Source organism: Trametes versicolor, assembly GCF_000271585.1.
Source record: "Trametes versicolor FP-101664 SS1 unplaced genomic scaffold TRAVEscaffold_3, whole genome shotgun sequence".
NCBI classification, from domain to species: domain Eukaryota; kingdom Fungi; phylum Basidiomycota; class Agaricomycetes; order Polyporales; family Polyporaceae; genus Trametes; species Trametes versicolor.
The window spans coordinates 3,603,768-3,615,577 of record NW_007360323.1 but is presented as its reverse complement, the minus strand read 5'-3'; the positions used below and the strand labels follow the sequence as shown (position 1 = coordinate 3,615,577).

The 11,810-nt window shown below is 56.2% G+C and overlaps 4 protein-coding genes across 4 annotated transcripts; all 4 read left to right on the top strand.

The window, feature by feature from the left end:
* Window positions 1-402: 402 nt before the first annotated feature.
* On the top strand, window positions 403-1,344 carry TRAVEDRAFT_77376 (DNase I-like protein; the record flags this gene model as incomplete). Its single annotated transcript, XM_008037759.1, has 1 exon — window positions 403-1,344. A coding segment is annotated over one exon (942 nt), but the record flags the coding sequence as incomplete, so codon positions are not given.
* A 1,107-nt stretch (window positions 1,345-2,451) lies between these two features.
* On the top strand, window positions 2,452-3,138 carry TRAVEDRAFT_82525 (uncharacterized protein; the record flags this gene model as incomplete). Its single annotated transcript, XM_008037758.1, has 1 exon — window positions 2,452-3,138. A coding segment is annotated over one exon (687 nt), but the record flags the coding sequence as incomplete, so codon positions are not given.
* Window positions 3,139-3,288: 150 nt separating this feature from the next.
* On the top strand, window positions 3,289-4,065 carry TRAVEDRAFT_116645 (RNase H; the record flags this gene model as incomplete). The annotated part of the gene is made up of 1 exon (XM_008037757.1): window positions 3,289-4,065. A coding segment is annotated over one exon (777 nt), but the record flags the coding sequence as incomplete, so codon positions are not given.
* Window positions 4,066-4,326: 261 nt separating this feature from the next.
* Window positions 4,327-5,112, top strand: TRAVEDRAFT_87573 (uncharacterized protein; the record flags this gene model as incomplete). The annotated part of the gene is made up of 1 exon (XM_008037756.1): window positions 4,327-5,112. A coding segment is annotated over one exon (786 nt), but the record flags the coding sequence as incomplete, so codon positions are not given.
* Between the last annotated feature and the right edge of the window lie 6,698 nt (window positions 5,113-11,810).

Genomic DNA, 11,810 nt, shown 5'->3' with positions numbered 1-11,810 from the left:
CATTGTCAACCGCGACGGCAGGGATACGCCGTCTAGCGTTAAGAATAGTTGTACTTATCGTGACACAATCCAACTACTGAAACAAATTCACCCACACACCAAACACCACGGAACAATACCCCTGCAAACGGCATGATGAGCTTCGACGACGCTGGAGGGGACGGGGGTCCGCCTGTCAGTCCTGCCCTCGAGGATGGCGTTGTAGAGAACAGTGATGGGCAGGGGGTGGGGCAGTCGCATGTGCAGATGGCGCGGAGACTGTCCCCTCCCCCACTTGAGTCTCGCGAACGAAGGAAGTCCAGAACGCGCGCGCGAATTCGTGTGGCGACACTTAACATGCGTGGATATGGCGTCGCCCATGGAAATGATGCGCACGCGCGATGGATGTTGATTAATCAGGTCATGAGAGATGAGAAAATCGCGATTCTCGCGCTGCAGGAGACGCATCTCGATGATTCGCGCGCGGCATCTCTGAACGAACTCTTTGGGAGGTACATGTGGATATACCACTCGCCGTTGGAATCTAATCCGACGGGGGCATGTGGTGTGGCATTTGTAGTCAACAAGAGGTTTGTGGATATCGAGAAGTGTGCGGCGAGTGTGATCCAGGGAGGAAGAGCGATTGCGCTCGAGTTCCCATGGGCGGGCGAGACGGTGTTGCGCGCTCTCAACGTTTATGGCCCGAACTCGAGTGCGGATAATGCCCTTTTTTGGGACGAACTGGCGACCTCTCGGACGGGGAGAGTGGACATTTTACTAGGGGATTTCAATATGGTGGAGGACGGAATTGACCGCATTCCGGCTCGCGCGGAAGCGGGGAGGGTGTGCGAGGCCCTTGCTGCTTTTCTGAGAATGCACCGCTTGGAGGACGGGTGGCGGGTCAGAAACCCCCACACGAAAGCCTTCTCGTACATGCAAGGCTCGACTGGTGCTCAATCGCGACTAGACCGTATATACCTCCCTCGGAAGCTCCAGGCGGACGCCGAGGACTGGTCCTACAAGGAGTCTGGCCTTGTTACGGATCATAAGTTGGCGATGACCTCCCTCGCGAACAGGGCGGCGCCCTTCATGGGGAAGGGGAGGTGGTCGATGCCGGCGCACCTCCTGACGGACCAGGAAATGAAGAAGACAATGAGGGCGCTTGGGGAGAAGTTAATTAGTGGGATTGCAGACCAGAGACCCCGAACATCCGCGCGCAACCCTCAGACTCTGTATAAGGAGTTCAAGGATGCACTCACATGTGCGGCAAGGAACCGTGCGAAGGCTAAAGTCCCCAAACTCCAGAGGAGACTCGGCAGACTCCGGCTGGACCTCGAGGTAACGCTGAATCCGCCTGGGGAGGACCTGACTCACTCGGACGAGCGACAGCGGCACGCGGCGATCCTCCAGCAAAGAATTGATGGCCTGGAGCAGAAGCTGTTCACGGGGAGGCGGAGGATGGTTGCGTCCAAACACTGGGCACAGAGTGAAACTATGTCCAAGTACTGGACAAGGCCCAACGTGGCACTGCTTCCGTCGATTGTTATTCCGGAGCTCCGCCGCACGGATAGGGAGAATGGGGGATATACGAACAACTCTAGACAAATGGCTGAAGTAGCGCGCGCGCACTATGACGGCCTCCAGAACTGCGACCCGATGGGACCGGATGAACCGCACGGAGAGTATATTAAAGAAGCCCTTGCCCCGTCGCTAGTTGGACTCACAAACTACCAGAAAGCGGACCTTGCTCGACGCCTATCGCAGGCGGACGTTGAGAACGCGATCCGTGGTGCGGCGTGCAACAAGGCCCCGGGCCTGGATGGGCTCCCCTCTGAGATATGGAAAGAATATCAGAGATGGCAGGTGGCGGATGCGAAGAAGGGGGCTCCTGTCCTCAATATGATGGGAGCCCTTGCGACGGTCTTTAATGACATAGAGATGTATGGTATTTCTGAGGGCTCCTCCTTTGCGGAAGGATGGATATGTCCAATATACAAACTCAAGAAGGACCTGCGTGAGATCGTGAACTACCGGCCGATCACGCTTCTCAACTCTGATTATAAACTGATGACGCGAGCTCTGGCGACAAAGCTTTCCCTACATGCTGCAAGCGTTATTCACCCAGATCAGGCGGGGTTTGTCCCGGGGAGACGAATCTTTGACCACATACAAATGAGCAAGTTAATCATAGAGTACGCGGAGGCGGAAGAAATTAACGGGGCCATTGTGGCTCTTGACCAAGAGAAAGCGTATGATCGCATCGATCACGCATACCTTTGGGAGGCCCTCAAGCACACCAACTTCCCTAAGTCCTTCATAGAGACAGTGAGAAGTTTGTATAAGTGCGCGGAGAGCTGTGTCATCATTAATGGGGCCAGAAGCTCGTCGTTCCGGGTATGGCGCGGCGTAAGGCAAGGCGACCCGATGTCTTGCCTGCTGTTTGCGGTGGCAATTGAGCCGTTAGCCTGTGCGCTGCGCCAGTCGTCGCTCCGGGGCATTCTCATCCCGGGCGATGTTGACAGACTAGTCGCGAACCTTTTTGCGGATGACACGACGGTCTTCTTAGGCGAAGGGGACGACTACGCTGCGGCCATCGAGCCGACTCTAAAGTGGTGCCGTGGGTCGCGGGCCCGGTTTAACCTGGAAAAAACGGAAGTCATCCCGATTGGAACCAAAGAGTACCGCGCGCAGGTTCTTGTGACGCGGAAACTGTACCCGGATGCTAGCCCGATCCCGGGCAGTGTTCACATTGCGCGGGACGGTGAGGCCGTGCGGTCGTTGGGCGCATGGATTGGCAATGAAGTGGACAGCGCGGTGCCGTGGACGCCGCTCATAAATACGATGAGGAGGAATCTAGAACATTGGGAGAAGGGCAAGCCTACCTTGCACGGCCGGAAGATGGCGGTGGACCTCGAAATTGGCGGGCGTACTCAGTTCCTGGCGAAGGCGCAGGGCATGCCCCAAGCGGTCGAGGACAAGCTAACCCGGATGATAGCAGATTTCATGTGGGCGGGCGATAAGCATCCGAGGGTTGATCGCGCGACGTTGTATGCCCCGGTTGAGGAGGGTGGCCTAGGTGTCCTCTGCATAGCAGCTAGAAATGAGGCAATCGATCTGATCCGTCTCCAGGATTACCTCAATCTCTCTCCTACGAGGCCACGGTGGGCTCTAGTTGCGGATGCACTTCTAGCAAGGGCCGTGGCGTCAGTATCCAAACACCTGGAGCCCAAGGCACGGCTGAATTACTTCTTACAGAACTGGAAAGTGAGCACGAGGAGGAAGGCGGGGCTCCCTGCGGATCTCAGAAGGATGGTCAAGGCGGCGCAGAAGTATGGCGCGCGATGTGAGGTGAGACTCGCGTCCAAAGAAGTCAGGGATGCGATGCCCGTGTGGTATCACATAGGCGCGGAACCGGGACGTTCGTCGGCGAAGACGGCGGCTGCCAAGTGTCTCCGGAACAGGCATGGCGTTGTCACTGTGGCTCAGTGCGGACAAGCGATGCACCGGCTCCGACCGGAGAATATGGAACACTCCCCGCGACCGACGTGCCCGTGTGGGGAGTGCACGGAGGACCGACGTGTGTTTGGGTGCATGGATCCGCACAGATGTGCGTGCGCGGCGGAGAGGCTCCTCGGGCGACTCCAGCCGAAATGGAATCCAGCCCAAACGTATCACGCAGATGGTCTGACGCTTACACCGGCACGCCGAAGGGCGAACGAGACGGCGAGGGCGGAGAAAGGCCGGGTGATTTTTGACCCGTCGGTGACCCAGGCAGCGCCGCTTGCAGCGGTTTTCCGTGTGTTCGCGAAGCCGGTGGTTGAGGGTGAACCGGCCGCGGCCAGGCTCCCAAGGCCGTTTGGAGTGTGTGAGGAGGAAGTAGAAGTATTCACGGACGGCTCGTGTATTGGGAATGGGTCGGCAATGGCGCTGGCAGGGAGTGGGGCGTGGTTTGGGCCGGGCGACCTGCGCAACGTGGGCGCGCGGGTCCCATACGACATCCAGTCTAATCAGACGGCGGAGATCTATGCGGTGATCCTAGCGGAGCAACGGGTTCCCCCCTTTGCCCCGCTGCACGTCGTGAGTGACTCGAAATATGTTGTGGACGGGCTCACTGTGTATCTCAGCAAGTGGGAGCAGAAGGGTTGGATTGGTGTGGCGAATGCTCCTGTCTTCCGTGATGCGGTGGCGGCGCTCCGGGCGCGATCGGCGGTCACGACTTTTCGCTGGGTCAAAGGACACTCGCGGGTTGCTGGGAATGAGGCGGCGGATGCGCTAGCCAAGGAGGGTGCGCTCGAGCCCCCGCCTTTCCGCCCGGTCCACCTGACTAAATGGAAGTACGTCCGGAGTGGCGCAGCCCTTGATACCATGACTCAGAGCTTGGCGTACAAGGGTGTGAGGAAGTGGATAACGCGACCTGAAAGACCGCGCACGACGCGCCATCTGAAGCTGATCGAAATGGCGATTAAAGAGGAGTGCAACCTGGTGGTCGTCCCTGGAACAGTTTGGCTCTCGCTGAGGAAGGACCCGGTTAGCAGGAGAACAAGGGATTTCCTGTGGAAAGCAATACATGGTGCTCACCGGACGGGGGCGTACTGGGGACATATCCCTGGATATGAAGGGCGCAAGATGTGTGGACCGTGCGCTCAGGTGGATGACATGTGCCACATCTTGACTCTGTGTGAAGCGGCAGGTCAGGCTGAAGTGTGGGCGCTGGCGAAGGAGCTCCTACGGAGGAAAGGCATCCGCACGCCCCAAGTCTCACTTGGACTTGCGCTGGGCGCGCATATATTCACGGTACTGGATGGCGACGGAATGGCTGTGGTGGACAAGACAAGAATGGCGAGAATTATCCTCATGGAGGCCACCCAGCTTATCTGGGCCCTACGGTGCGAGCGGGTGATTGGATGGGAAGAGTTTCCGGACAGGAGACACGCCCCGGAGGAGATAAGGCGACGGTTTGAAGCTCGATTAAACCAGAGACTCTCCCTTGACCAAAGTGGTACGAACAAAAGGGTGCATAAGAAGAAAGCGCTGAGTTGTGCGAGAGTAAGAGCAACATGGCAAGGACTTCTCAAGGACGAGCACAAACTCTCGGAAGACTGGCTGACTGAGACGGGGGTTTTAGTGGGTATGCCGCCATATCCGGACATGCGCGATGCTGGCTGAGCCAGTGTACGCGGCGGGAGTCCCACACTGTGAGCGTTAGTCACGTGACGCTCGCGTGCATCAAGCATTTCCTCCGTGGTGCAGATGCCTCCGGGCATCGCAACTCTGCAATCGTCTGGGAAGTACTGGTAAGTACGCGCCCAGCGAGCACCTCAAAAAAAAAAAAAAAAAAAAAAAAAAACACTCAATCTAGACGCCCATCGCTGCACGTCGGCTTTCGGCGTTCGGCGGTCCGGTGCGCTGGTCCGTGCGTCAACGCGCCAGCGATCTGCCACTGCTGCCAGCTTGCACCGCGACGATGACATGACCGTCCGTTCTCCATCGTAAACTCTCCTATCGCTTCGTGCCAGAGGTAGGTGGATTGATTGATTATGTACGGAGGTAAGTTTAGATGTTGCAACCGCGATTAGACCGATTCCGTACCCGTCCTGACAGACCTCGGACCTCGCAGAGAGCGTCGGCACGAACGCAGCGCACAGCGTCAGAACTGTACCCGACATCTGCTTCGACTTCCATGGCAGCAGTCATACATGCGCGTCCTGTCCTGGCTGTTCCCGCTGCTCACCATCTCCTGTTCACTCCCTCACTCGTGACGGTCGACTCTAAAGCTCTCGTGCTGTCCCGTCTGGACATTGCTGCGGTACCCAAGTAGCGCTGTGTCAAAATCCATCTTCCCTCAAGCTTCTACTCTCGCTCTTACGGCTCACGCAAAGGTATCTTCTCCCGCCTCTCCGGCTTCCCCCTCTCCGGCGTTGACCCATATCTGCGCAAGTCTTGGACCACGGTGCTACGTCCTTGTCCTCATAACGATGCCCTACACGGAGGCTCTCGACCACCTCAGTTTCGGGCTGTGCCGCGAAGGTAGGTCATTCAAGTGCTCAACCCTATTGGGAGCATCCGTCGTCGCTGCACTCGGTAAGTACTCAGAAATTTCTTCTATTCGGACAGTTCAAACCCACGCATAGGTCAGCGTATCCTATGAGAATTTGATCTTCGAACAGGCAGTCAGCTCTGTAGGTGCATCTAGGCTCCCAATCGCTGCGCTCGACTAACCTCGGCTCATAGCTCGGGGTATTTGTCAAACGCCCCACTCCTCGAGACGGCACCTACACCGGCTAGCTCAGAGGTGATTTGTACCGCATGCGCTCCTCCTCAGGACCGCCGCCGCCACGAGACAAACTCGCCGATTATTAAAATTTCGGACTTCCCAGCTCCTGTCCAAGGGCGCGTCGCGCAGCTCTCCGGCGTCAGCGCCAGACAGCAAAATGCATGGGCTGTGTGAGCTGAGATTCCGCGCGTCGTCCAAATTATTACTCACGCCCCTGGGTGCCAGATATGGGCCTCGCATCATTGTCAATGTCGTAGCAGCCCAACATCCCCTCTACCACTAGATATCACCAGGCGGACAGGCAGGCTCCCACGTCACAAGCATCGCCGCGGGATCCTTGTCTGGCCAAAACTTGAGCATAGGAGGCGCTTTTGCATGCTACCTGTTCCTGCGGTGCATATAGGATTGTCGAGCACATCCGCTTGTCTCTCGGTTCCCAAGGACGTATCCGCGTCCGCGTCGACACATCCCTGCGCGGAGGGGAGCCCACGACGACTACCACATCTCCGTGACTGCGCATCTCGCCCGCGCACGTGCTCATATTTCATCTCGGTCATCTTCGTGTGCTCTCTCCAATGGCCGCACTCGTCATCTCTTTTTCTCGTCACACGAAAGCCATGGAGTCCGTCGGGCACACTCCGAAGCACCACCTACAAGCCATACGACTGGTCCTACCGAGCTGGTCACGAGTTCGCTGCGGAGTCCTATTCGTCTGCAATATCCGGCAGCAGGGCAACAGGTCTACATTTTCTAGAAGCATCGCTGGGGATCCCTTGATCGACCAAAGCACGATTTCAGGCGGCGCATTTCCACAGGATGGTATACTCAAGCCGTTATGGGGTACGTCTGCCAGCGTAGGCACACACTCGAGACTCTCGTCCGGCAAGAAGGTGTTCACGTCTACTCTAGACATGCCACAACCTACGTGCACTTGGACACAGCGCCACTACCACATCCCGGCGTCGACCTGGGTCTCCACCTCGCTGCGCCTCTTGTGCTCGCGTTCGTCTTCCCCCTCGCGTCTCTCGTCGTAGCCCATCACACGTCTACCTTGTTGCGCCCTCTACCTCCAGATTCGCGCAGCGCACCGAGCGGGCCATCAACAAAGCACCATATTCCGAGCGCCGTGCCTCGCAGTACTAGCTGCAGCCGTACGACTAGTCGCACAAAACCGACCCGCGACCGTCTTCGAGGTACCGTATCTATCCCGAGCGCCCCCTTTGCGTGCACTCCCGTGGGTCTAGGAGCGGGAACAAAGCGTCAACAGTCGAGCACCATCACCGCAGTAGAACACGGCGTCTGAGCTCGCGTCGGACTACATCGACCAATTCGCGGTACAGCTCAAGTCGTACACTTGCGGCGATCGCATGCCGCTCCGCGCGTCTCCAGCGAGCGGCCGGCGATGTACGCTGTGCTCCAGGATCCCGAGGGTCCGCGCACCCGCACCGACTCCTGTTATTCGTCGTCCATGTCTTCGCCCCTCTGCTTCGACGTATACCGCATTTTCAGGAGGTGCGGACAACTTGAACAAGACAGACTCGTCGGGAGCAGGCGGTTTGGGTGGGGACAAACACGAGAAGACACTGGAAGGTAGCCTCATTTCGAGTACATTGTATACTGGCAGCGTCTCGATATCCCTCCTCGCTGTACGATATACAGAGAATATATATGCGTCGTTGGTACTCACTTCACCAGGCTGCTGGTTTGAGATTTGACGAGTACGTGGACTCGGACGTGTACGCCATGGGCGCCGTGCTTATATCCTCGTTCTGGTATCTGTACCCTCCGAGCCCTATTTCTTGCTTAGTTTCGTGGGGGTGCCAACTCGCAAAATCTGAATTTCAGAGCCATGGACTCTATGAGCCGCGCTAGACAAATCGACTTGGCGCGAGAATTGAGCTCGACGAAGCGAGCGCGTCACCTTTTGGGCGTTTGGTTCATATGGCGCATAGCATAACGTTGTAGACTAGAGGGTGAACGGCGATGCTTCGCACGCCAGGCCCGATTCCATACTCCGATTGATACTACTGAGAATTTAAACGAGCACGCACCCGTCGTTTGTAATATGAGCAAAAGTTCGCGCCAAGCTATTTTGATTGAGTTTCTTTCAATGGAGGTAATAGTATCTCAGGCCCACCACTATGACTCTTACAAAGTATTCGAGAACCATATATGCGGTATGAGGCCACGACTGGCCAGTGCCACCGTCCACGATTTTGAAGTGCTCTCCTAACTCTCAAGGAAGCCAGGCTGCCAGACAACGTATGCGTACAGGAGGGCTCCAGACACACTTCCGGAAAACAAAATTTGGACTTTGCGGTCTCCCATGAACGACCGCATAAATAGCCAGTACTTCATGAGCATAGCAAATGGCCTACCCACCATACGGTGACGAGAGAAACTCGGAAGTATGAGAGCGGGCAATATTTGCGGTGAAAGTCAGCCTGCCTCCAAGGCGTCCTCAGCCACAAAGCAAACATGCGCAAGCGGGCTACGAAAGTCACGTGGTCTCTACCAACCTCACAAGAAAACCGATTCTTTATGGAATCGGAACGTCCTTCGGGAATGACACATTCGTCGAGTTACGGCCTGTGCGCCCGGCTTGTGCGATAGGAACATGCATATCTGAGTACCGTCGTTGCTTTAAGGGGTAGCAGCCAGCGTTGACATTTGGCACAGCTCGATCGCAACATCAGCAGAACGTGAACTTTACTATAGGGGATGGCGGAGGTTATAACCTCTTGTAATGAACTGTCATATCGGACGCCTATTGTAAGCGCCTAGCATTATAAGGCCCTATAGGTGCCGGTAATATGGGCAGGTGGTTTGCTGATGAACACATCTATTCCTACCCTGGTCGAAATTCAGCGCTCAGGCTGGCTCTGTATCAAAAATGTCGTATCAGCCTCGCGCGTTTTATAGGCTAAGACCGAAATTTATACTGTGGAAGACCCATAGTGGAGATGCATGTCAACGTCCATCTCCGCAATGCAGTCGTTGTGCTCTTTGAAGGGACATTCAGAATCTATGCGCACTTCCGCCGATGACAGCAGCATCCATGTCCGACGCGTAGGCGTGAGTCAAAAACCCTGGCCTCCTGTGCGTGCAGGACTTGACATCATTCACCACGTTGATGGCGCCAGCTGGTAACCGACTGCGAGTACATAGGACTCAGTCACGAAGATCATGAGATGCACCTTGGAGAACTTAGAACCACATGCTATTGACGCGTCCGGGAGGTCTTTTTGAAGTATCCAGACTGCCGGAGAAGGCACCCGTGATCCGTGGTCGTGTTTGCTCTGTTCGATGCCTACGCGATACCAAGAATATACCGTATATCGAGTACACCTGATTATTAACCCGAGCAAACTGTTACTGGACGGGTTGATCTTGGTGACAAGAAGCCGAGACATACCTATATTACTGGCGGTACTCGCGTTCACGTTCACAGATGAACGTCCCACACGGGAGAAGTGCATGCGGGATTGCCTATTTCTCATACGATACGTATCAGCCGTTAGAATGGAAGTCATGCGCGAGTACTTACTGAACGTGTTAGCAATATGTCTTGATGGTACAAAGTACCTGAGAGGCCCTACATGGGCTGGCGGAACCTGGAGGGCATGTCCACGAGGTAGCGCATACCTCAAGCATGCGCGAACTCGTTCTATGTATCGAAACCGACCGGCCGCTCCAGAATCAGCACAGACATCCAAAGAGTCATACCAGGAGGGGATCTCACACGTGTCGGTGTTATGTCCATCGAGCGGCTGCTCCGCTGTGGCCAGTCCTCGCTGAATAGGTATCGGTGCGCTTCTTCTAGTGTTCGTAGGTAAGCGTGTGTGCGGGACCTGTTTATTTTGTTACAAGATGTTCCATTTTGACAAGTGGAAGTCTTGAGGCCGAGCGTACGGATGGGATGCGTATCTCATGATGCTCCGACAAGCAGAGGCGCCCCTACGAATAAAGCAGCGATGAGTGGTGATCAATCACACATACTACAACTGGAATATGCGTACCGCGGAATTTGCTCAGTTTGCACGCGCATGCAAAGACACCTCAAGTGCAAGATGCCAGTGGTCCCCGCTCGCAGGGCCGAGGCCCGAGTTTCTTCTGGGTATGGCCGCTGTCTTGAGTAGAATATTGCACAAGGCGGAGTATTGAACTGATACATGCCAGTCCGAGAACTGGCGCAGTGGTTTTCAGGACTGGAGAGTTCGAGTCCTTCAATCGTGCGTGGTGGAGGTAAACAGGCCCTGGCCAGCTAGACGCCTGTCTGTCGCGCAAGGCACCCTCGACCCTCGGGCACCTCGGCTTTCGGCGCTCGGTCATCCGGTCCGTGGGTCCGTGCGCGAGCGCGAGTGAGACAGGCGCCAGCGATCTGATCAGCCTGCAACCACGACGTCGACGTCTGCAGCTTGGCCAGGCTTGAAGCTTGAAGCTTGATTCTCTGAGTATATGACAGGTGGGTGGCCTATATGTAGGTAATTCCAGACTATGACGTGTGTTGATTATGAACCCGTTCACAAACTGCGACTCAGCACAGCGGGAATGATGACTGCATCGATACGACCGCGGACGGCGCCAGAAGTACGTGAATTGGCTTCGACTTCGATGCCAGCTGCCATGCGTCCCAGACTGGCCCTGCAGATCCTCGGAGGCTCCTCTTCAATCCCACCGCTTGTAATCTTTCAACAAAGCTTTCTGCTGCCCTCGCATTGGACTTTCGCATCCATGCCTTGTACTCAACTCCCTCACTCTCGCCTACCGCTATTAGGTGTACTAGTCTTCCTCCACCAAAACCCTACTGGATAGCCTTCACTAGTACTATCGTCGCCTCCTCAGCCCAAGTCTATGCAGGCGGTGAATCTCACTGGTGTACCCTCTGCCTCGCGGAAACGTCCTGCGCGGACAGCCTTGATCCATCCTAGATTCACATCATGCCATCCACTTACCCTCGGCAAAGCCTCCGAGGATTCCCGTACACGATCGAGAATGAAGAGCTCGCGTTATTATCATACGTGGTATGTACTTGTCTACTCCGATAGCTGGTGTCTCGATGCAGCATCCAACTCGCATTTTCAATCAGCTACCGCCCGATAACCTGGACAAGAATCGCTAGCGAAGGCACCTGAAGCCCATTGAACACCATCGCGAATACCGTGTCGGGAGTGCGGCACAGAAGGCGCACCACAGTCCGAATACCCAAGCGGCTGCATGGCGATCCCGGGAAGCCCTACACAAGGCTCCCTCAGGCCAGGACGTGTCCACATCGGAGCTAGGCAAGCCACCGTGAGCAATTTCTGCAGGGACTGGACGCACATGTACCGCACCCCCACGTAGATCTCAGTCTCCTCACCACCGCCCATCCCGCGGTCGCGTCCTCGCTCGTCTCCCCAAACTATATCCCTCCGCTGCTATCACCCCCAACGTCCTCATCCTCTCTGCATCCCACCGAGCGAGTCGCCCTTCGCATGTGTGACACGCCCTTGCACCACTAACTCCAGCCATACCATCAGAGCTAGCTACACCCGTCACCGTCGGGCCTTATTGCGGC